This window comes from Hakea prostrata, chromosome 7, assembly GCF_041222555.1.
Source record: "Hakea prostrata isolate BN-2017 chromosome 7, UWA_Hpros_2, whole genome shotgun sequence".
NCBI classification, from domain to species: Eukaryota; Viridiplantae; Streptophyta; class Magnoliopsida; order Proteales; family Proteaceae; genus Hakea; species Hakea prostrata.
This window is the reverse complement of record NC_142606.1, coordinates 7,127,184-7,149,177: the sequence shown is the minus strand read 5'-3', so window position 1 is coordinate 7,149,177 and position 21,994 is coordinate 7,127,184. Positions and strand designations below refer to the sequence as shown.

Here is a 21,994-nt window from a genome sequence, read left to right as displayed (position 1 = left end):
TATATATATATATCCGACCTAACAAAGAACCCAAAAAAAAAAAACTGTTTTTCGCCTTATAATGATGGATACTGTACAAAAAAGAAAAAGATTCCGAATCAATGGACAAAGAGCCGGTTTCTCCGAGGCATTAATCCTGGAACGTTCTCGAACCGTTCTTCACTTTTTTCGGTTCAGAAAAACAGTCTTTTGGGGATCGAATCGATCGACCACCTCGTCATTATTATATTTTTGTGCAAAGCATCCAATAATATTTATGCATAAGGAATCAAAACTTAAATCGGTCGGGTTGCAGTTTAATCCGGTTCAACCAAGATTGATATTGAGGGTTTGTTTAGAATAATATTCAAGCTAATCTGATTTACTAGAATCAAGATCAGCTTCCATCGATTGTGATCCGATCTGATCCTGATTCTCGAAACCCTAGGTCTATAGGATTTATATTAGTTATCTTAATCCATATCATAACGGAGAAATTTATATGTCCACGTTTTTTTCCCCATACATCAACCCTTAAATCGACCTTTTAGGACCATATTCCCACAATATAAATCATCAAGTGCAAGGATCCATGCCAGAATAATTAGATTTTTCAGAAATGTTGAAATTGATCCAGAAAAAGAAAAAAGGAAAAAAATTATAGTCAGCTCTTCAATCCAAAAATTTGCAATCTTCCTAAGTTATGAATGATTTTAGTTTAAAATGGATAATCTGATCAACAACTTTGGTATTGGATTCAGAAATCAAGTCAATATCAATCCGAAACAATTCAAAAGAGATTGAAATTGATAGTACTTACACTCAAAGAACCTTGCAATTGACTTTTGAAATATAACAACATATCCAAATGCGATGGTTATGATAGCATCCCATAAAAGAGCATAATACTTTCAATACTTTCCACTTATCATATTATAGTAACTTTTATTTACATTTGAATATTTAGATTCAAGTTATTCAACTAAACCTCCCTCCCCTCCTTTCAAAAAAAAAAAAAAAAGAAATCCATGCTACAATTTAGACTAAAGCTTGTTGAAGATAACATTGATGCTCATTCCCATCCAAGCAAAGCAATAAATATGCCAAATATGTTGCCATCAACAACGGCCCTCAGCAACCTCTGTTTTTTTGGGGTGTATGGTGGATATCTTATTGATGAATCTCCAGCAAAAGCTCGGTACATAACTCCCTTTTTGTGGCTAAAAGCTTCAAATGAGAACTTACCATGGTAAGAACCAGTACCACTTTCACCTACTCCTCCAAAAGGCAAGGAGGGATTTGTGAGCTGCATCATCAAATTCAGAAAAAACTCAGGATCAGGCATCAGATTGGTCTCTACCAGTTCCAATTCAAGTTGGTCCACATCAGCTACAATCAATCAAGACTAGGTTGGATTCAGTAGAATTTTTTTTTTTTGTTCAGAATTATTGAAATCAGGATTGAAATATTTGGAACCATGCATCACACCTAGATTTTTCAAATCCTCATGGGCATAACTCATGTTTGTTAGCTAGAACCCAACCATAGTAAGTAAAACGTACAGAGAAAATATCTTTAACTGGATGAAGCAAACATAGATATGGGAATAATTGAAACATTACTCCCAAACCCAAATTGCAAATATTTTGGCATACCAACAGACTTCTAACTTCTATTTTCATATACGCTTTACTCACATGCAGAATCGTGTCGTTGATAAGCATCCCTCCAGCAGAGATTGTCTTCACAAACTCCTCCTGAAGCTTCTTATCACTGGTAAAGAGATATGCAGCTAGAGGCTTTGGTCTTGAGTTAATAAATTCAAAGCTATCTTCCACTTTGTCCACCTTTTCCCAGAAATGGTCGGAAAAGAAAGGAAGAAACAACCATTATCAATATCACACAGCACCAAACCAAAAGATAACAGCACTAGCTTTATCATAATACTAATAACAAATACTGGGGAAAAAATTACTAACAGTGACAATAGGAAGTAAGGGCCCAAAAATCTCCTCATTCATGATCTGAGTGTCTTCTGGAACATCCAGTAAGATGGTCGGGGAAATTCTTCTGCAAGGCATAGGAAAAAAATTGGCTATGGTCTCAAGTTTTTGTCCCCTGCAACTCAAGCCAACAAACCTAGAGACTGTGAAAGTGGAATAACAACAAAAACAACTATGATGGGACAACAGAACTCACAGCTGTTTCTCTTCCTTTTGACCACCATGGATGATCTTACTTGAAACCTTATCTTCAACTAAGTACTTGGATAAGCGTGTATAATGGTTAGAACTCACAATGCGGGAAATATCCTTTGATTGCAGTGGATCCTTCCCAAAAAAATCCTCTAATGTATTTTTCAGAGCTTCAATCTGATGTAAAAAATAAATGGCATCAATAACAGGATCCTAGACAGACTTCATTGCATATATTGGAACAAAAATTCATATAGTGCAAATAGTTATACCAATACAGGAGCAAAAGCTTTCGTGGTTATAATATAATCTGGAGCAACGCAGGTTTGTCCATTATTGCATCCCCACTTGCCTGCAACTATCCGTCTGGCCGCAACCTTGGAATGGTACAGGCAATCCAACATCAGTACAATAAGAATAACAAATATGGAAATGTAAGGGGGAGGAAAAGAAGAAAGTCAAATCACAACAAAAACTACATTAGTAGTCAAGGCAAAAGAAAACATTTTACCATTAAGTCGATCTTTGAATCAACAACAACTGGAGATTTTCCTCCAAGCTCCAAGACCACAGGTGTGAGGTGCTTTGCAGCAGCAGTCATAATGATACGACCCACTTTTCCATTGCCTGCACAAGTGGGGGTATCAGCATGCCAAATTCCAAGTTGCCAGGTTTTTGCCTGGTTTGGATTCAGAGTTTCAACCTGTTAAAGGTGAGCAGCTTACAAGGGGAAAAAGTTCCTCAAGCACAGTAACTTGAGGTTCAAGGTGGGAAAGAGACATATATGATTCAGCTTGAGGATGATTGTTGGCATTGTTTGGAAAACAGTGCTACTGCAGGGGCATTGCAGTCATACAATCTTTTGGCCTAAGATTATGTGTAAATAGACGGATCGAGGGTATATGCAGTATACTTGTCGGGTTTCTATATTTCAGCATACATATGCCCCAGTGCTAACAGTTTGGACACTGAGTCAAACTGTGAGCCCTGTTGTTATATAGTCTCCATCAACTTGTACAGGTATTGACTGATCTCTTTTGTATCTGATACTGTTATAGGACCTTTTCTGAATTAGCACTGATTACAAGTGTTACTGGTTCCAAGTGTTACTGGTTCCCTTTACTGAGAACATGAAAGCATAATGGTTTATCACATGTAATTCTCCTTTTTACCAAATAACAACAAGATAACCAAAAACATAAAAAGGAAAACTCCCAAGTTATAATAGATATTTCAAATGAATAACACATTTCGTGACTAAATATGAATCCTGTCCAGTAAAAATTTTAAGGTGCACATTTTGTATTGTTTGAGAACATGACATAGTTACAGAGTAACTAACATTGTTAGAGATAAGGGGAATAGAAAATTGAAATACCAAACCACCATGAAATTAATTTGTTTATACCCATTCAATATCAAAGGATATCCGAAAAATAAGAAAATAATCATTGAATAGATATAAACCTGTATACAATATTTTATCCCACTTTTGCCCTAGCAGTGCAGTAGTTTCATCGACAGCCCCTTCAATAACTCTTACAGCAGACCTGTCCAAATACTCTTCCAAATACTTTCCAAGAAATGAGGATGTTGCTGGAGCAATTTCTGATGGTTTTAAGACCACTGAATTGCCAGATGCAATAGCACCAATAACTGGATCAATAGCTAACACTGAAAAGGAAGACCCACAAAAGAAACGTACAGCATAGTCAGATCAAGGAGAGGGGGAGGGGAAGTAAGAAAGAAAACCCTGGCTGGAACTTTTCACAATGATAAATTGATCAGTTGACTTTATCCTCAAGCATGACTAGAAGAGGAAAATGAAAAAGTTTTTGAGTTTTCATTTTTTTTTAATTTCAATGAATCATTTTTTTATTTTTTGGGCGGATGGGGGCTGGGGGTTTTTTTGTTTGAATAATCTTGTTTGCAATCTGTAGCCATATGGCTGGTGCTTGAAAGGGTTCAAGGAGTACTAAATCTGCATAGCTCAGGAAGTTGAAAAGGTATGACTAATTCAACTGTAATGATAAAACTGCAGGTGTAAGACAACATCATCATCTACTTTCTACCTCAATATTGGCTTTTGCTTCAGAAGGTTATTATTCAAAGGTAGCAGACAAAGGAAGACCAAGCACTGCTTTCTTCAACAACAGAGATGCTGGTAACCTCTTCCCTTACAAATCCTAATGCTATGAGATATTAGATGTCAATTTAAGACAAATAAAATGTTTATTTGTCACAAATGTGTTTTTCTTTTTTAATTTAACATAATAGGAAAGATTACCAATACAAATAGAACAACAAGGAAAGTGAAAGAAACTTATGATAATTTTAAACTTGAAAGAAAAACTAATGTGCCATATGCTCTTTTAGGATTAAAGCTCAAGATTGCCATTTAAATTCAGTGGGGCACTCAATGTCTAGGAAAAGGAAAGAGGAAGAATTATGGTTCTACTTGTATCCGAAAGAAATGAGATCCCATGCTGCGAATAAGAAAAATTAGACTAATGCAATTGATTATTAAAAGAGTAGTACTGTAAGACGAAACCATGTTGCTTACTTGCTTCTAGGTAAAATCGATGACTATAGCAGAACCTCATACAACATTAAGCTAGGAATTATCATATCTAGGAGCATAATTCCATATTGACATACAAGTTGTAAAAGGAAAAATGTTGGATGAACAAAATAATGACATCACCGATGTAAGGAATAAGAAAGTGACATACAAAAAGGATAGTTCCAAGGTGAAATGATCAAAACAACACCAAATGGCTCTGGCACAATCTCAGCAGATGATGGGAAGGTCGTAAATGACGTCTGGGCCTGCAGAAATGCCAAAAAGGTTGCAGTTGGAGGTAGTTATCTATTATGATGACAAGGACAAACAAAATGGCATGGTTTGTAATTGATTCAACATGGAAGAATGAACTAATAAACTACCTTTTCGGGCTTCATCCAATGTTTTAATTCTTCAAGTATATGATTACACGAGGACTTTAATAGAGAAACCTGTAAAGCAACCAATGAGGGATAGACAGAAAAAATAAATGAAAATTAGCAACATAAAAACCACTAAGAGACAAAGATAAGAGAAGCAAGCCTATAGATGTGAATCAGTGATGGATGTCTGTTAAAGAAGGCCCCATGACTAAAACTTCAGAACCCCAGAACCTCCTGTTTTGTATACCCATCTATTAGTATCGAAGCATGATATTGCAAATCTGGATTAAATCCTGATTGGGCAGAAAAGTTCACCAGGAAATACTGCAAATTTTGATTCAGAACTAGGTAATTAACCAGTAAATTGTCCCACAGATGGGGGAGGGAAATGTATTAGAAGAATCTTGCTAAATGCTTAATCCAAGATACCATTTATTTTTTTATTTTTTTATTTTGAAAAATGGCACTTGAAGCACTCAAAAAGTTGAAATCCCCTCCATTATTGATGGTAGAAAGTAAATCACAATGTCTAACAACCAATCAAAATTGCAAAAGCTAATTTTGTTCCTCATTCTGAGGAGTCAACAAATTATCATAGCAACTACGCCTTATCCTCTATAGTGACTGCTCTTGTCCAACATTCTGGCACACAGGGGATTTCAGTACACCTATTTTTCCATTTGAACAGTCAATACTCGGTAACAACAATTCGTGCAATCAAAATTGGAATAGATTAAATCCAAGCATGCATTAAACAGCATTCTATAGTTAATGACTTCTCCGCCAAACACACTAACATCAACAATCACACCTACTAAATTTCTCACTCTGCATATCTAAACGTTTTCAAAACAACTTCAGAATTTGTTGTATATATCAACTCCTAGTTTTTCATATACGGATGTAAAGTGATCATGACCGGATCACTTATCTTTTATTTGTTGACATCAAATGATGAGTTTCCTGAAATCTGAGAAAATATCAAAACTCTATACGATCTCTTCTCTCCAGCATTATTCCATAAAGTCGAGTTGAAACCAATGCTCTGCCACAGCGTTAAACTTATTATCACTAATCATAATTATTATTAGAGCAACAAAAGAACTGAAAAAAACTGAATTTCAACTCAACACCATGCATGGAACAATGAAACATGAAGAGAAGCAAGCAACACCTATACGGAAAAAGAGTAGAAATTGAAATCATTGATTTAAAACAGAGAAATGCAAGTATTACGACCTCGGCGACATAAGCTTCGGACTCAGGCTTGGAGAGATCCTTGTGGAGAGCATCGATGATGTCTCGCTCCTTTTCGACTAGCATTCTCAAGATACTCTTTATCTGTGCAACTCTCCACTCGTAGCTCTTCGTCTTACCAGAGTAGAACGTACCTCTGAGTTGTTTCACTAATGATGCAGCTGCATCTCTATCAAACTTCTCCTCATTCTTACTAAACAGCTTCTCGTCCGCCATGAGAGAAAGAGATTGGGCTTGAGCTCTAGCTGAGTATCTGGAGATGCAGAAGAAGAAGAAGAAGATGCAATTGGCAACGAAGCAGAGAGGTTAGAAACAGAGAGAGAACATGTAAGCATTCGTGGTGAACAGTGATTTCATTTTGTAGAGGTAAGGGACAAAAAAGGAAATAAAATAGAAAGAGTGGTTAGTGTTGGAAACGGACCTCAAAAATGAAGATTTCGTCGCGGTGCGCCCGAATGAAAGAAGCTTTTGTGGAGGGAACGTTTGGATTGATTTCTTATTTTGGCGGTTTCCATCACTTGCCCATCCACCACCATGTGCGAAGCCGAGGCTTTAAACACCACATAACATTTTTTTAAAGGGGTAAGAAGTAAGAAAGCCAAACATCACATATAGTCATATAGTGATATAACATGAAAACAAACAAATTATCTTAACAAAAAATAAATAAATTGTAGATTCCGTTCTTGAGCAAAATAAAAAGGATAAGAAAATAAAAAAATAAAAAACTGAAGAGTTATAATTTATAATTTACAGGAGTAGTTTTGAAGAAATTTGAACTCTTAGATCTCTTATCAGAAATCTTATATTTTTTTTGAGTAAATATTATAAATACAAACAAGTCCTGACACAACTTGTTCATTGACTATGTTTATGTCTATCACTTTCAATCCATTCGTGGGTATCCATTCTTTAGGAACCCTATATAAGAGGGGATATAAGTTCAAACCCGATACTTTCTTGGACTTACTATGTTTACAATTTACATAACAAGAGTGCCAGAAACCCATCCACAAAGTACGATAAGTGTCGAGTGATTGATTATAAGTTGAATGACCCTACACTAAGGCATTGAAAGATGAAATAACCACTTCGTTCCATTCAAATCCACCCACCGACCCATCCCATGTGGTATTGCTCGCAACCTCCTATTGATCTGACACTGGTGAGAGGCCATTCACACTATAGTGCATTAAGTTGCTCAACCAGAACTCCCAATTAAACCCATCACCACATTTAATTTCAACGCAACTTATGAATTGATTTCACCATGGAAAGCCAGGACTTCAAATCGCAAGGAAAAAAAATTTTATTTAATCCACCACTACAAGCCCATCAAATGATCTTCTGACCCACTTGTCAATGAATTCAGATCTAGCAATTAGTGTCGATGCATCAAATAATAATAATTTGAATATAAATTCAGGGACAGGACAAATAAATTCAATTAATACTAAAGTGATGGAGGAAATAAAGATACACTACCCATGCTATATGAATAAATGTAGACCCAGATCAAGTTTTCTCTTCCCAACTTGGAGCCATCATGAAGCCCATTATGTATTTAGAAGTAATGGGCCTGATTCATTTCAGCCCATTTGTTGATAAAAGATACCCAGATTTTTCAAATATAAAATTTTACCAAAAAAGGAAAAATCATAGAGGGGATTTCAAGAACCAGTTTTCAGATCAGATAAATCATAAATGAAGCATATGAACGGCTGGGAAACTCGTTAATGATTAAAAAGGAAGGAAGAGTAGGGCCTGCTGCAGAGACACTAGTTTCTGAAACTCCATGATTTTCTTTATCTTTATCTTTATGAGAGAGTAGAAATGTAAAAGGACGAAGAGACATTAATTGAAGTCTTCAATGGAACAGATAAGAAGAGAAGATATGAGATGAGATGATGATGATGATGTACCTGCTGCAATCACGAACAAGCTTAATACCTGCTGCGCAGCTCATGGCCTTGGAAATTTTTAGTTGAGAAAGCTCCGTCGAAGAGAGATTGCGATGGCGAACCGAGAGGATGAAACAGTGAGAAAAAGAGGAAAAGAATGATTAAACAACTTTTCTTGCCCAACGAGAAGAGAAGAGAAAAGTAGATAGAAGACATAGAAACGCGTCTGTGCTTAAAATCCACATGACAAAAAAGGAGTGAACTGCGTGACTACACGGTACGGTCTATCCTTCCTTCGATCTGATTCCGACTCGGTTTGAATCGGTTTGGTATGCAAATAGATTAGTTCCCAAACATAACCCAATCAATCAACGATGTATTTCTGTTTTGTTTTTTTTTTTTTTGTTTTTTTTTCCCAAAGATTTATTAGAACATAAAAAAGCCAAAAACATGCATGTATATTGGAATCTTATCCAATACAGTTTTGACAATAAAATGAACCATAACAAAAGTTGAGGTTACGTTTACCAGATTTTTTTTTAAATTTAATTACAATTTTTCGATATGACTTATGAATATGTGATACATATACATAAGAAAATGGGTTGGATAAAAATCTCGTATATATTTGGGCTTTGGCCTTGTTCTTGTCTCTTTCTGTAGTTTTTAAACCACCTAACAGTTTGGCACATTTTAAGAAACACAAAAGAAAAAAAAAAACTTCTCTTAGAGAAGATGGCATTCTTGTCTTTTTTTACATTAAAACATAAATTTTTATTTTAAAATTATAAAAACTCAAAGTTTATTTCACGTATCATTCATTTTGTTCTCTTGTATAATCCTACATGTTAGGTAGAGTCAAGATTTTAATATTGGGAGGAGCTAAGTGTTGACATTTCACACAGAATGATATAATATAATAGCCAATGCAGGTTGGTAGAGTGGTAAGTTCATACTTCTTCAGTCGAGAGGCCATGGATTCGACATTGCAAATGATAAAGCTCACTTTATTGATGTAATCAAGTATGCAAGCTGGCTCAGATGAACCTCGGACACTAAAACAAACAAAAAATGATAGAACATAATGAATTTTCTATCCATTATCTTTCTTATTGAACATTTTCTTCAATCAAGTGCCCAATTAATGGTATTAACAAAAGAGAGTTGGGGGCAAATGTTTATATTTCACCCATGAAAAAAGATTAAGGAAAAATAAAAAACTATATATTAAATTATAAATTGGGGGTTTTAGTACATTTTTTTTTTTTTTTTTTTGGGTGGGGGTGGGGGTTGTGGGAGTATCAGTAAAACCTTGTTAACCCAACTCGACCCAAACCTGTCCTTAGTTTGGTGTAATCCTAGTTCGATTTTTTCGACCAAAAAGGCAGGCTTGGGTTACAAAATATGGGTGCTAATAGGATTTGGCCCTTCCGTCAATCCAACTCCAACCCTATGTTAGTTTAATTTAATTTTTTTGGTAATTTTCATCTGGACCCCTGAGGTTTAGTGTATGTCATTTTTAGTCCAAAAAACCTGAAACTTTGCATCTACCTCCCCTGTAGTATGGTAAAAGTCAATTTAAGGATAAATTATCACTTCTATGACGAATTTGCCCCTTTTTTTTTTCTTAATTTAAATTTTTTGTTTTTACATTTTACGGGATTAAAAGTTATTAATTTACAAAATCAGACCTTCCTCTATTACCCGATTCCCAAATCTCTGGTTCTTCTCTGTCATCAGAAGTGGTTAAATGTTCAATCGATTACAGAGGTCAACCGGCGATTGCATCCGAAACAGGCCGATGGGTATTTGCCGTTTTCATCATCATAAGTGTTGATTCATTTCATTTCCTTTCTCTTTCTTTCTCTTTCTTTGTTTCGTTTCTCTTTCCTTCTCTTTCTTTGTTTTGTTTCGATCAATTGAAAAATGATTAATAAGGTTTTTTTTTTCTCCTTGGAAACAGATTTAACTTAGTTCATCAGCAATGGATCATTCTTTTGATTTATCATAAACCGGTAAAGGTTCAGTCGATTACAGAGGTCAATCGGCTATTAGATCTGAAACAGGCCAATGGAGATCTACCCTTTTCATCATCGGTAAGTGTTAATTAATTTCACTTCCTTTATCTTTCTTTCTATTTCTTTGTTTCGTTTCGATCAATCGAGTGATTAGGAATCTTCGATTAATGAAAATTTATTTTATAGATTTCTTAAGAGTTGAGATCGCATAGAGGTTTTCTTGTAATGGAATTAGTTCCAACCAGATTACTTACCTCACGGGACCGCTTCAAGAGTCGATGGTGACGGCGGCAGTAAACGTTAATACGCTGGACAGGGGTGTCTCACATGCTTCTTCTGTTTGGAGCTTTCGTTGTAGATGCTTTTCTCAGTCGATTTCAAACTATCCTATTGGTTACACTCTTCTATGTTCTGGTTCCCCTCTCTTCCCCTCTCTCTCTCGCTCTCAACTAGTTGGAGATTACGTTCCACCATTAATTTTCATTTCCTAATCTTCAACTAAGATTTGGAAAATAAAGATTTAGAAGCCGTAGAACCAGGGATTTGGGAATCAGGTAATGAAAGAGGGTCTGATTTTGTAAATTAATAAACTTTAAACCCTTCAAATGTAAAAAAATAAAAAATGAAAAAAAATGAAAAAGGACAAATTCGTTATAAAAGTGATAATTTGTCCTTAAATTAACTTCTTCTATACTACAGGGGAGGCAGATGCAAAGTTTCAATTTTTTTGGACTAAAAATGACATAAACCAAACCTCAGGGGTCCAGATGAAAAATACTCTAATTTTTTTAATAAAATTAATTTAACAAGGTTTGGTCAAACTTGGGTTATTTCACCACCTAAAAATAGTGAAAATACATAAAAACAGCACAAAAATGATTTACTGTCTAAAAATATAAAAATAGGAGTAACCTTGGGTATCAGGTTTACCCTTTTATTATCAAGTCAAGCTTCCTCCTGTAATTTCTTGAACAAGCTTTTCTATGTTGTCCATGGTCAAAAGTTAAATACAACATCTTCCGTTAAAAAAAACAAAAGTGAAGATTTTACTCTATCCTTTTGACCAATCCTAATTTATTATTCAAGTACGAATGTGGTTTATTGTCCGGTTCGTACCGGTCTGGACCGTTGGGCTCCACCATCTAATGGTTCGACCTTTGAAACATGCCTTCAGTTTCAGGGATTCAGATGAACTTTGAAGTGCTGAACCTAATCTTAATCCTTTTCTTCTTTTAACAGTTTGCAGAAATCCACTATTTGCCCAGAGTATCTACCGATACCGATTGAACAGAATCGCTTTGATTTGATAGAAGAGAGACTCAGAGAGAAAGAGAAAGAGAAAGAGAAAGAGAAAGAGACAGGGTAAAGCAAAGATGCTCCCACTAAAGCTGTTACGCTCTCTGGTTTTAGGGGAAACCATTAACAATCCTCTTTTAGTGAACCCAAATCTTCGTGATCATTCGGACGATGATGTAGATGTTCAGAACCATGAAATTCCTACCCATCGTCGTCAAAGAAGCAACAGCAGAAGAAGAGAGAGTAGCACCATTAATGGTGGAAACAAAACAAAAACCCCTTTACTCATCTTCCTCCCAACCAGAGAGGTTGTCAGGGACACATACAGATTAGCCACCATTGCTAGAGACATGGGCATGGATTTATACCCTAGCCCATCTCTGTCTCATGTCATTTTTTCATGGCCATCATCTGGGTCCTCCTCGTCGTCTTCATCTTCTTCATCATCACCATCTATACCATCTTTATGGTCATCATCATCTTCATCTTGGCCGTTCTCAGGAGATGCCATTCCTCTCCCTTTTCCTTCCCTAACAACTGCTTCAACTGCTCAGCTTCGCAGTTTTGTTGGCCTCTCCAAAGGCCTCTTTAAGCTCGCTTTTTGCAGCTTTAACAGTAATAGCAACGCTGAAGTCGATAGTACCAGTCACTGGGACTGTTCTTCGCTTTCTTTGTATTCCCGACTGAGTGGTGATCGTATAGACAGCATGGATGGGTTTTGCAAAGCCATAACTGGAATGGGTTGGACTCTGTTCAAGACCAAGAACAAACCATCTCTAGTTTCCGGTGATGGAATCTTTAGTGGTGTCAAGTCCGTTTATCTCTTCAGAAAGATTGATTCTAATAAGTTCAGGGCATCGCAGTCGAATGGAGGTGGTGAACCTTTACCTGGGGAGTTCAGAATTAGAGAGCTGAGGTTGCCTTCGTTAGATTTCAGGAATGCTCCTTTAAGGATTTTGCAGTACATAATTCTGATGACTGATGACCTCTTCTATCTTGCGTGAACGGGTGAGTTCCTTGTTGATTTCCTTCCTGATGGGTTTGGGAAATTTTGTGTTTTCTTGGAATGTTACTAAACTTACTCAGAAACTTTTGATTTTGTTAAATATTTCTGCGAGAGCAGGATGTGTAGGAAAATCTTTTCCCTGTTTGCTTGACCCTTTTGTTGATTCATAGAATTAGTCAGTCAAGTGAGAAGCAATAAAAAAACATATTTTTCAGATCTAGTCAGGATTATGACTATGGTTGAGATTTCTTTAGAATTGGGCAGAGTTGTAGTCGAGTTGAGGGGACAGGGTGTATGCGGGTTGTTGGTCTGGGGTGTCCAAAGCAAAAGAGAGATCAAGTATTCTTCAAACTCACCTGTTACCTGGATCTGCTGCTTGTTCTTTTAGTTGCATAGATCTGTATCAAATCACTCCTATGGTGGAGCATCTGAAGGCCTTTTTAACCATGACAATGCCACCTCAAACAATTTTCCCTTTGTTTGTCATGCATTAGAGCTACTTCTAGATCAGTTCTGATATGCTCGGTGTGGATATAAATGTTGTGCTAATTTTCTCAAATTCAAAAACTGTTACAGAAAACCCATATGAAGTTTTAAGGCAGCTGATGGAAACTTCAGTTCCCATTATCTGCTCCTGTCAAGCTATCCTACCCTTTGTTTTAATTGAAGGCAGTATAGGAACATAACGGGAAGAGGGGGAATTACATGAATCGCACAATGTGGAAGTCATCCCTGAAGACAGACGATACTTGGATAAAATCATCCGCCTGCATTTTCCTACTCTGGTACTGACTGTGACAAGGTATTCAGTGAGCTCCCTCAGGATAGAGGTTGATCATATAACGTAGCCTTTAAGGGCCTGTTCTCACACTTGTGGGATCCTACTAATTGATCCTAAACTCCCAGATTTGGAGTTCTCTCAAAGATTTTAATAAGCGGTTTTAATTCTTTTAGTGAGTGGTGACATGTTACTTGTTTGGCATCTATGGGATCCATGAATTCCCCCATCACATAATCTGGGTGTCCATTTGCATTCATCTGTTATACTCTTTACCCACATTCTCGAATATCAAACAAATATATAGATTTATAAAATCTCAGGGAAGGGTTAAGGTATACATTTATGTGCTTATTTTCTAATCCAAGAAACTAATTGTGTTATTCTCCACCAACTCAAAAAGAGATGAGGGGTTCCCTACTTAATTACTTTCTTTGTACAAGTGCTGGAGATCCTTGTTCTATTCTAGTGACACATGGATGGACATAGTTGGAACTCTATGGCAGTTCTCTTGGAAGAAATAGCTGAACTGAATTTTGATGAATATTCTTTGGAAATCCTGTTTGTTCAGAAAATGGTTGGAACTCGTAAAATATGGGATGGGTCTGTTATTGGGGCCTTCTCAGTCCATGGGAAGAAGATTAGGCTCTATGTTGAACTGTAATCTCTTACATATGGGTTAAAGTTTGTTAAATGGGAGGATAAGACCAAGTTATGGTGGAGGGAAATTGGATAGTTGATGCAGTAGCACTGTTGTGGTTGGACCAGCATGACTCTCTGTGGAAGTCCAAGTCAAGTAGGAAGTGGTGGAGACTTATTTCTGCATTAGGGATAGTTTGGAATTTAATTTAGGTAGATCAACTAAGAGATTACACCATTATTCTAGTTTCCTTATTTGAGTAGTTTTCATGTTGAGTAAATCTCGTAGTTTGATAGTAGTTGCTTTTTGTAGGAGGCTTTATCTTCTCTAAACTTGCAAGTACCTCAGGCAATGAAGTTCATTCTCAAATAATTGAATGAATCGAAATCTGGCTGAGTTACTGTATGGTGTTGCATGAGCCTCCTGTTGGGTGTACTTTCTCTTGTTCATTCTCTCCCATTCTTACTTTCTCTCTCAGGTATGATCCCTTTCTTTCTCCTTTCCTTGATGGTATTTCATACTACTCTTTCCCCATTCAGCAATATCTAACAGTCCGTCTTTGTTGTGTTCATATCTCTCTTCCCTCTTCTTTTCAATCTGATTGTGGATCGAAGTAATGTACAAGGAGTTGAAATAGGAACCTCTCTGCAGTAGGACTGAATGGTCATAATCATGCTCCTGCATTGGGCCCCCACAAAACTCACATGTATAAAAATCTAGACCACATCTTATAGCTCTTAAGAGGATCGCCGGCCCCACCCAAAAAGAGTACCTGCCAATCTTATAGCTGTTTTTAATGCATTAAATTGTCACCTATCCAAACTTGTTAAATGTAAAACAGCTTGGCAAAGAGATAGCTTGTATTTATGCTATTGCACTATGAAAATGACAAAACCTCGTGTTATTTAAAGTGGACAAACAGCATAGGACAAGGGAAAAATCAAGAGAGCCAATCTTTGTCTGATGATGTACATATTGTTTATGCAGACTACTATCTCACATTCCATCTTATATGCAGAAAAACCACCAGACTTCTTTCTGGCTTTCAAGCAACCAAAAATAAAGACCTCTACTGATCATTATTGGCCCTATTTGGTGGAGGATGGCCTTTTTCTGGGGGATGTGTGGGGGAGGGGGGTTTCAGGTGGTGGTTTAGGTTCGAGGTTGTACAACTTAATGATGTCAGGAATCGGAAACTTCGAATCCAAAGCAAACTTAAGCTTTGCCTACCATGGAAGATCCCTGTAGGACTCAGAACAAAATAGAAAATACTACGAATAGTAAAATAATAATAATAATAATAATAATAATAATATGGCTTGCTTCAAAATAATGTTTTTTACAATTATTTTCATTTTTCCTATCAACTTTGGCTTGAGTAAATTTTGTGTGTTTCTATTGTTTGTCCTTCTAGAGCTGGTGGAACTCTGGCTTTCTATGCATCTTCTGTTTTGTGTTGCTTTTTAGGCCATTGAGCAGTCCATTACTTACACATCATGTGCATTTCTTCCTTTGTGCAGACAGACATCTTCAAGAAATTCATGGTTACAGTATGTTATTAGAATACAACAACTAACCAACAGGCACTTGGCAATCCAGAAAGGATTTGATGGTGATCTTTTGAGACCTTACTAACTTGTCAAATGAAGTAAGATTGGAATTTGAATGCCATGGCTGATCATCTCTAAATGAGCAGTGACCTTCAGATCCCCGTCCAAGGAATGGAGGTCAGAGTGCTTTCAACCATGGCAAAGTTGAAGGGACGCTCACTAGCTGAAGAAGTCATGAAGGAAGAGCATTGTTTTTCATTCCTATAGGGGACTCCATCTGTAACTCAATACGTTCATCAAATCAGTTGTTTAGCCCCAACATTTGGCGTATGATGTTCAATATTAACAGGCATGATGCGTCTGTAGAGAGGCTTTCATCTTGACTTTCCTGAATTATCAAATTAACAAAGTTGAATTGATCCCAAACAGAGCTATAGATTATTCATCATTGTAGGATATTCTACATGTTATTCTATGTGAGTGCTCTTATTTTCTATGGATGGCTCCTTGTTCACATGCATACTTTGCATTCCTGGACTTGTGTAAACACCATTGAACCACTTTGCTGGGACTGGAAGCTATTTATTTCTCATAAACTCGTAGATTAACATATTTAATGATTGCAGCTGAGCAGGTTCTTTCGGGACAAACAGGAATGGATTAATAATTCATGGATGAAGCATGCAATACTTAATATGTACTGCTAATTGAGGAGGTTATTTTGATGGGAATGTGGGATCAGATTGTCTGTATAGGTTTCCATTTCTTCCTGATGGGTAGAAAATTGATGTTGAGAGCTGTTGGGTGTCTCTGGAAAAATTACAGAAGCCCCAATATTCGCATAACAACCTTTCTGTATCTTTCCTGCCTTCTCCAATATTCATTACTTGAGTTTAGGTTGAGCCGTTCAAAGCACTGAACTTGAACATATTAACATTTCCTCTTAAACTGTGACATCTCCATTGCCTTTCTATTTCAACTTGAGCCTGCTCAGCTCAAGCTTCTGCATCTCTGTTGTCCTTTATGTCCATTTAGGGTAGGAGATAAACAAGTTGGAGGTGATTGGACAATTGGATCCCAATGTTTTCATGACATTCTTTCCATGTTGAACCTATTTCCACCAATCTCGAAGGATTGATGGTTTCTCCTCTTGAGGTTATAGGTGAAGTTATGCCTTATATTTGAATTATATGTACAATTATCCCTTGAGGATGTAGTTAAGGAACACATAAGTTGGCATGGGTGAACTTCAATTCCAAAAAGAAGAAAAAAAAATATTTTTCTATGTTATCAAATTTTACTATCCTAGGTTACATGTTTTCACCCTCAAGTCACTATTAAATTTTTTTCTATTAGAAACATTAATTAGTTAAAAGAAACGACAAATATACTTTAGTTGTGTCATACTATATCTTATTATGATATAAAATGACAAATAAAAGAAGAGAACACTCATGGAAAAGGATGAAACTTAGAATTCTATCGTTCTAAAGTTATAAGATGTTAAAGGGCAATATAGAAATTATGAAATTATTTACCCGTAATTAATAAAATTTGCTAACCGTTGTAAAAATTAAAAAACATTTCGGGTTTATTTTTATAAATTCAATTTATTTTTAGCACTGTGCTTGTATTTTTTGCCAATTAGTTTTGGATCTTTTTGAAATTTTATTTTTCTCATAATTGTTCTTTCTAGACCGTAAGTTGTTGGGACGAGGTTGTATACTTGAACTAGGGTCTATGAGCCAATCTATGCTATATCATATATGATAGTCTGAGAAAGTCCACGAACCAGTTATTTACTCTGGGAAAGTGAAGGGCGCAGGGAAAGCACAGAGAGAAAAAATGGTTCGGAAGGGAGGAGTAGTGTTCGACGAAAGTCCTCCAGATGACTTCGACCCAGCGAATCCATACAAGGATCCGGTGGCGATGCTCGAGATGAGGGAGCATCTGGTCAGAGAGAAGTGGATCGATATCGAGACAGCAAAGATTTTGCGTGAGAAGGTGAAGTGGTGCTATCGCGTCGAAGGCATCAACCATCTCCAGAAATGCCGTCACCTCGTTACCCAGTACCTTGAGTCCACCCGTGGCATTGGTTGGGGTAAAGACGGTCGCCCACCTAACCTTCACGGTATCAATTCTTTCAACAAATTTTCATCTTTCCTTCATTTTGGGGTTCTTTTTCTTGCTTCTTCTTAATTATAGAATCAAATCTAATCCATTTATTGGATGGGCTTTATTTTTGTTTTCAGGTCCCAAGGATTTGTTTGATTGATTCTAGTTGTATTTGAGGTAAGTTCTGCATAAATTTTGTTAGTTCTGTGCAAATGGTTTCAGTAACTTTGTTTCTACAAGGAATTAGGGATTTATTCTGAAAATTTGATGCTTTAATGAGCTTATTGACGTTGACTCCGTAGAGTATACTTTCTTGATTGGACCTTTTGTATATCCTGCTTTTTGCTTCTCCAACTGCGGTAATGCGAACTCGAATTTGAAACTATTCGTGGCTCTGTGATCAAGGCTAGTGATTTTCTGACTGTATAGGAGATGAACTTTGGTTTCGTTTGTTTTGTGTCTAGATAATTTCTAAATCTTTTCCCTCACCTTATTCTACCGTTCGTTCGTCTGAATGATGACCGAAATCAATTTTCCTCATTTTCCCGCTGTTTGGAGATATGGGGCTATCCTCCCAACAACAAAAAGAAGGGGGGGGGGAGGGCAATATTCTTGTGGATCAATGGGCTTTGTTGTGAAAGAAGAAAATGGCTTACCATAGTGGATATTCTGAGCGGAAGTATCAAACAATCTGCTGTCTTAGCCCCCAAAATCTTGTTGTCCTCCATGATCTTATGCTGGCAAGTAGTTACCTCTTGTTCTGTTGACTGCCCTAATTTCCATAATGCTCTTAATGAGAAATGAATTATCTTTCAACCAGAAACATTTCTCCACATTCCTTATGGTCAAACACTCAAGCTGCATGAGACTCAGGGACATGACATGTTCTTGTGATTCCATAAAACCGGGTTTCTTCCTTTGTGATAAGGTTATCAGTTGGACTGACTTGAAAGAACACTGCACCTGGACTCTTCAAGTGCAAGAAGGATAATTCACTTGCTATTGATCTACCCTTCAAAGAAAAGTGTGCTTCTCAACCATCTATCACAAAACAAGTAAACCATCATGAGTTAGTTTTCTACCTTACAACAACTCAAGCATCTGTTGAAAAACAAACCTGGGTGACTAGCCCAATCTATTCAACCAATCCAGTAACTGAATTTCACATTATATGCTTGTCACCTTTGAGCCACCTTGGTGTCTGGCTGTGCCTACTGCAAGAAATGACATTGCTACCTTTTTAATGTTCATTCCAAAGTCAGTTGCTGTATTCAGCGTAAACTCATTTTACCCTTCAACCTTGATCACTCAGCTATGTAATGCCATCACTTCCTTAAAAGGTTCAATGATAACCAGACCATATAAGTTGGCTAAAGGTTCATTTAGCTTTTATTTGCTGTCTAATTTTAGTGGAATAATTCCCACCTGTGATCCTTGTACTACTGGTTTGCTTCTTTCTTTTTTGCTTTGCCACATGGTATGTACCATGTGGAAAAGTTGAGAGGTCAGTGTTCAAGTACCCATTGGAAGGTTTTCTAACATATTGGATAATAGATGGATGGATTCAAATGAATGCTGCATGGGGCCTCTCTTGTGTCATTTAGGTTTATTAATGAAAATAATTACTTTAAAAAAAAAGATGTTTGCCCTTGTGCAGTTAAAACAATGGTAAGATTCGTTCAGATTTATGTTGATGGATATGCACCTGGTGCTGTAATGAAGACTTATCAGCATAGGAAGTCCTAGAAGAACTAGGCCTAGCATGGCCTAGTGCTATTCTAGATAGGCTTAATGTTTTCCAGGTCCCAATTTTTTTAGTTTTGCTTGTTTTTCTTTTCTTTTTATTACTGGCTGAACTGGTGGTTCAATGGTTCAGGTATACATGATCTTGTTTTTCCTTTAAGAGTTATGATAATGGATGGAAGGGGACATAGTTTGGGGGTTTCCTTGTCTTGTTAAAGCTGTTATTTTGTTGTTATAAATAAGGGGTGGGGCAATTGAGATCCAAATTTCCATTGTTGAAGTTGCTTGGCTAGTGGTGAGTTTGCATCTTCCCTTGTGATGAATGATGATTCAAGGCAAGCGATTGTAGTGAGCACAATCAAATCCTTGCAGTGAGTAGTCCAAATTCTGCAATCTTATTTCTTTAATTCATTCTTGAAGATCATCGAAAGCTATTTCATTCTAGCCTGCAGTTGAGATTCAAGTTCAATTTGTGCATTAGTAAACTCTTTTTCAGTAGTGACATCAGGTTTGCTGGAAATTGAGGCAATAAAGTTCTGATCTACTATGTGACCTAATAATTCTCATACGATCAGTACCTTGACCTTCACTTGCTGTGTTGGTGGATAGTCATCAAACTATGTTTTAGAATTGTGTTGAGCTTGATTAAGTGGCGGTTACATGTTTGATCATAGTGATACAAATCTTGGAACCTTATCTTAAAAAATATCAGTTGCCTAGCCAAGCTCGAGGTTTCTTAATCCAAGGAGGAAATTAAAGATCCTGCAGATCCTTCCCTTGGGTCTTATTGATCTTTTCAGCATTATTACAGACTCTTAAAAGGACCACTCGACATAGATTATCCAGCTTTTTGAGCTCTGGATTTTGCCTGGTGAAAACTTTTCTGAGTTCTGGAAATTTTGCCATTCTTTTGATCCTCGTCTGTTGGTTGACTTCTCTATCCTTGACTGATGAAACTAAAATTGTTTTTAACAAATTATAGACTGCACTGGATGGTAATGTAGGAACCATGAAGGTGAATTCTGTAACCCTTCCCCACACTGCTAAAAAAGGGTGGAGAGAAAGAAGAAAGAAAGAGTAGTAACATCTGTTGTTAGGGTTTTATGTGCATGAACATCAATCGACACCCCCCCCCCTTTCATTCCCAAGTTATCTGCTACATATATTATCCGTGTTGCCCCTGAGATTTTCTTCAAACATATTTTTGTTTACTATGTATATCTTCTAACTTTTTCTTTTTTTCTTTTTTGTTGTTGTATAGTCTGGTTAACTTTCATCCTGCGCACGCCTGAACACTGTGGTCTAAAGGATGAGATGTGATAAAGAAAGAATAATATTGACAGGATTTTCTCTTCTTACAGGTGATTGGAATCATGAGGGAATTATTCAAGTCTGAGATGAGAACTCCAGTCTCCATGTGGTTGCTATGCCAAATTTGATTAAATACACATTGATATCCTGTTACCCTGTTAAAACTGTTTGGTTCCATATTTTCCCTTTTCTTTCCTATTACATGCATAGCTTGTTATTTTGGTTTCCAACGTGTAGCTTGTCACTTGTTGGCTTCCAGGACTCCACCTTTGTGGATTGAAAAAGTGGGTGACAGAAACTTAAAGATGATGGAATAAATTTCTTCTGCCTCACTATAACACTGTAGAACTCTTCTTGAATAGGTTTTTATTTTAAATTCTAAATTTCATTCAATTTGTTTTTTGCTTTGTTTGTTTGCATTTTGATTAGCTTTGCCTGTGAGTCTATACATGTTAGTATAACCTTTTTGCTGGCATCACTTGCTTTCTTTTTAGAGACCTCAGATTTACTTGCTCGAGTTACTAATCCAATTTAAAGCTAGACTTGATTATTCAATTTCGAACCCACCAGATGCAAGTCGGGGCAGCTTCAGAGGTAGAATTGGTAGGGGTTATAAGTTTGATGTTTGCTGACACATATCTACCACCAAGGGGCCAAAATCTTGGGGTTGGGCTCGAATATCTCCAGGGACGGCTCCAGTGAGCTCTGAGAAACAGCCAAGTGGACAACACCGATCTGAAGGCTAATATTAAATACCTATTTTTTAACTAGGTAAAACCCTAAAACCCTAAAACTCGACTTGAACTGAAACCCAACTTCGATAAAAATGGCTTCCTCTTCTTCGTTGCCAAACTGCGAAGTGAAGAAAAAAGTGAAATTCCATCTTTTCCCTTTGATATAACACAACCTCATATAGGGTTTGAGATTCACTGGGGTTTTTGGAGAACAACTTCGGTTGTAAATATATTATAGATAAGTGAAATTCAGAAAAATCTTTGGTAAGAAGATCTAAGATCAATCTGTAGAGTCCAACAGCTCGATCCTATACGTGCAAATACCAGTATGTCTGAGCCAATGCATTAGGATCCATGGAGCAATCTCCTCTCCCGGTTTGCAGTTTTGAATCTACAAGCCCACCAAGGACGATCTCTGCGATGTTAGCGTTGATGCTATTGACAATGCTTCTGATTTTTTTACACCCTTGCAGGTTTTCTTTCAGAAAGAAAAAGATGGGATTTCAATTTCATTCCCCACTCGAC

General features: G+C 36.8%; 3 protein-coding genes across 5 annotated transcripts; 2 read left to right on the top strand and 1 right to left on the bottom strand.

Moving 5' to 3' along the window:
- Positions 1–743: 743 nt before the first annotated feature.
- Positions 744–8,518, bottom strand: LOC149009344 (aldehyde dehydrogenase family 3 member H1-like). 2 transcript variants are annotated; one of them, XM_089161859.1, is made up of 12 exons: positions 8,300–8,517; positions 6,799–6,927; positions 6,360–6,630; positions 5,121–5,189; positions 4,907–5,003; positions 3,642–3,848; positions 2,686–2,801; positions 2,447–2,551; positions 2,179–2,351; positions 1,959–2,049; positions 1,677–1,826; positions 744–1,285 (listed from the first exon to the last, which is right to left on the bottom strand). In XM_089161859.1, exons 1-12 carry the CDS (start codon positions 8,341–8,343, stop codon positions 1,052–1,054), a joined length of 1,686 nt encoding a protein of 561 aa, XP_089017985.1. In that variant the 5' UTR covers positions 8,344–8,517; the 3' UTR covers positions 744–1,051. The 2 variants fall into 2 exon arrangements, with proteins under 2 accessions (XP_089017985.1, XP_089017986.1); XM_089161860.1 differs by lacking the exons at positions 744–1,285; positions 1,677–1,826; positions 1,959–2,049 and having other exon boundaries at positions 2,175–2,351; positions 8,300–8,518.
- Positions 8,519–11,510: 2,992 nt separating this feature from the next.
- LOC149009343 (topoisomerase I damage affected-like protein) lies at positions 11,511–16,300 on the top strand. Of its 2 annotated transcripts, none has more exons than XM_089164323.1 (2): positions 11,511–12,600; positions 15,541–16,300. In XM_089164323.1, the coding sequence occupies exon 1, from the start codon at positions 11,670–11,672 to the stop codon at positions 12,594–12,596; it is 927 nt and encodes a 308-aa protein (XP_089020449.1). In that variant the 5' UTR covers positions 11,511–11,669; the 3' UTR covers positions 12,597–12,600; positions 15,541–16,300. The 2 variants fall into 2 exon arrangements, with proteins under 2 accessions (XP_089020449.1, XP_089020448.1); XM_089164322.1 differs by having other exon boundaries at positions 15,537–16,299.
- Positions 16,301–17,353: 1,053 nt separating this feature from the next.
- On the top strand, positions 17,354–20,881 carry LOC149009342 (NADH dehydrogenase [ubiquinone] 1 beta subcomplex subunit 10-B-like). Its single transcript, XM_089163940.1, has 3 exons — positions 17,354–17,697; positions 17,819–17,858; positions 20,786–20,881. The coding sequence occupies exons 1-2, from the start codon at positions 17,412–17,414 to the stop codon at positions 17,839–17,841; spliced, it is 309 nt and encodes a 102-aa protein (XP_089020066.1). The 5' UTR covers positions 17,354–17,411; the 3' UTR covers positions 17,842–17,858; positions 20,786–20,881.
- The last annotated feature ends 1,113 nt before the right edge of the window (positions 20,882–21,994 follow it).

Bases quoted from the DNA above. Each gene is read 5' to 3' on its own strand.
- LOC149009343 (XM_089164323.1), top strand. From the start codon at position 11,670: ATGCTCCCACTAAAGCTGTTACGCTCTCTGGTTTTAGGGGAAACCATT.
- LOC149009342 (XM_089163940.1), top strand. From the start codon at position 17,412: ATGGTTCGGAAGGGAGGAGTAGTGTTCGACGAAAGTCCTCCAGATGAC. The intron at 17,698-17,818 runs GTATCAATTCTT...TTTTGTTTTCAG, and splicing joins TCGCCCACCTAACCTTCACG to GTCCCAAGGATTTGTTTGAT.
- LOC149009344 (XM_089161859.1), bottom strand. From the start codon at position 8,343: ATGAGCTGCGCAGCAGGTATTAAGCTTGTTCGTGATTGCAGCAG. The intron at 2,552-2,685 runs GTAAAATGTTTT...TACCATTCCAAG, and splicing joins ATTCAAAGATCGACTTAATG to GTTGCGGCCAGACGGATAGT. The intron at 1,286-1,676 runs GTGAGTAAAGCG...TTGATGATGCAG, and splicing joins TCAACGACACGATTCTGCAT to CTCACAAATCCCTCCTTGCC.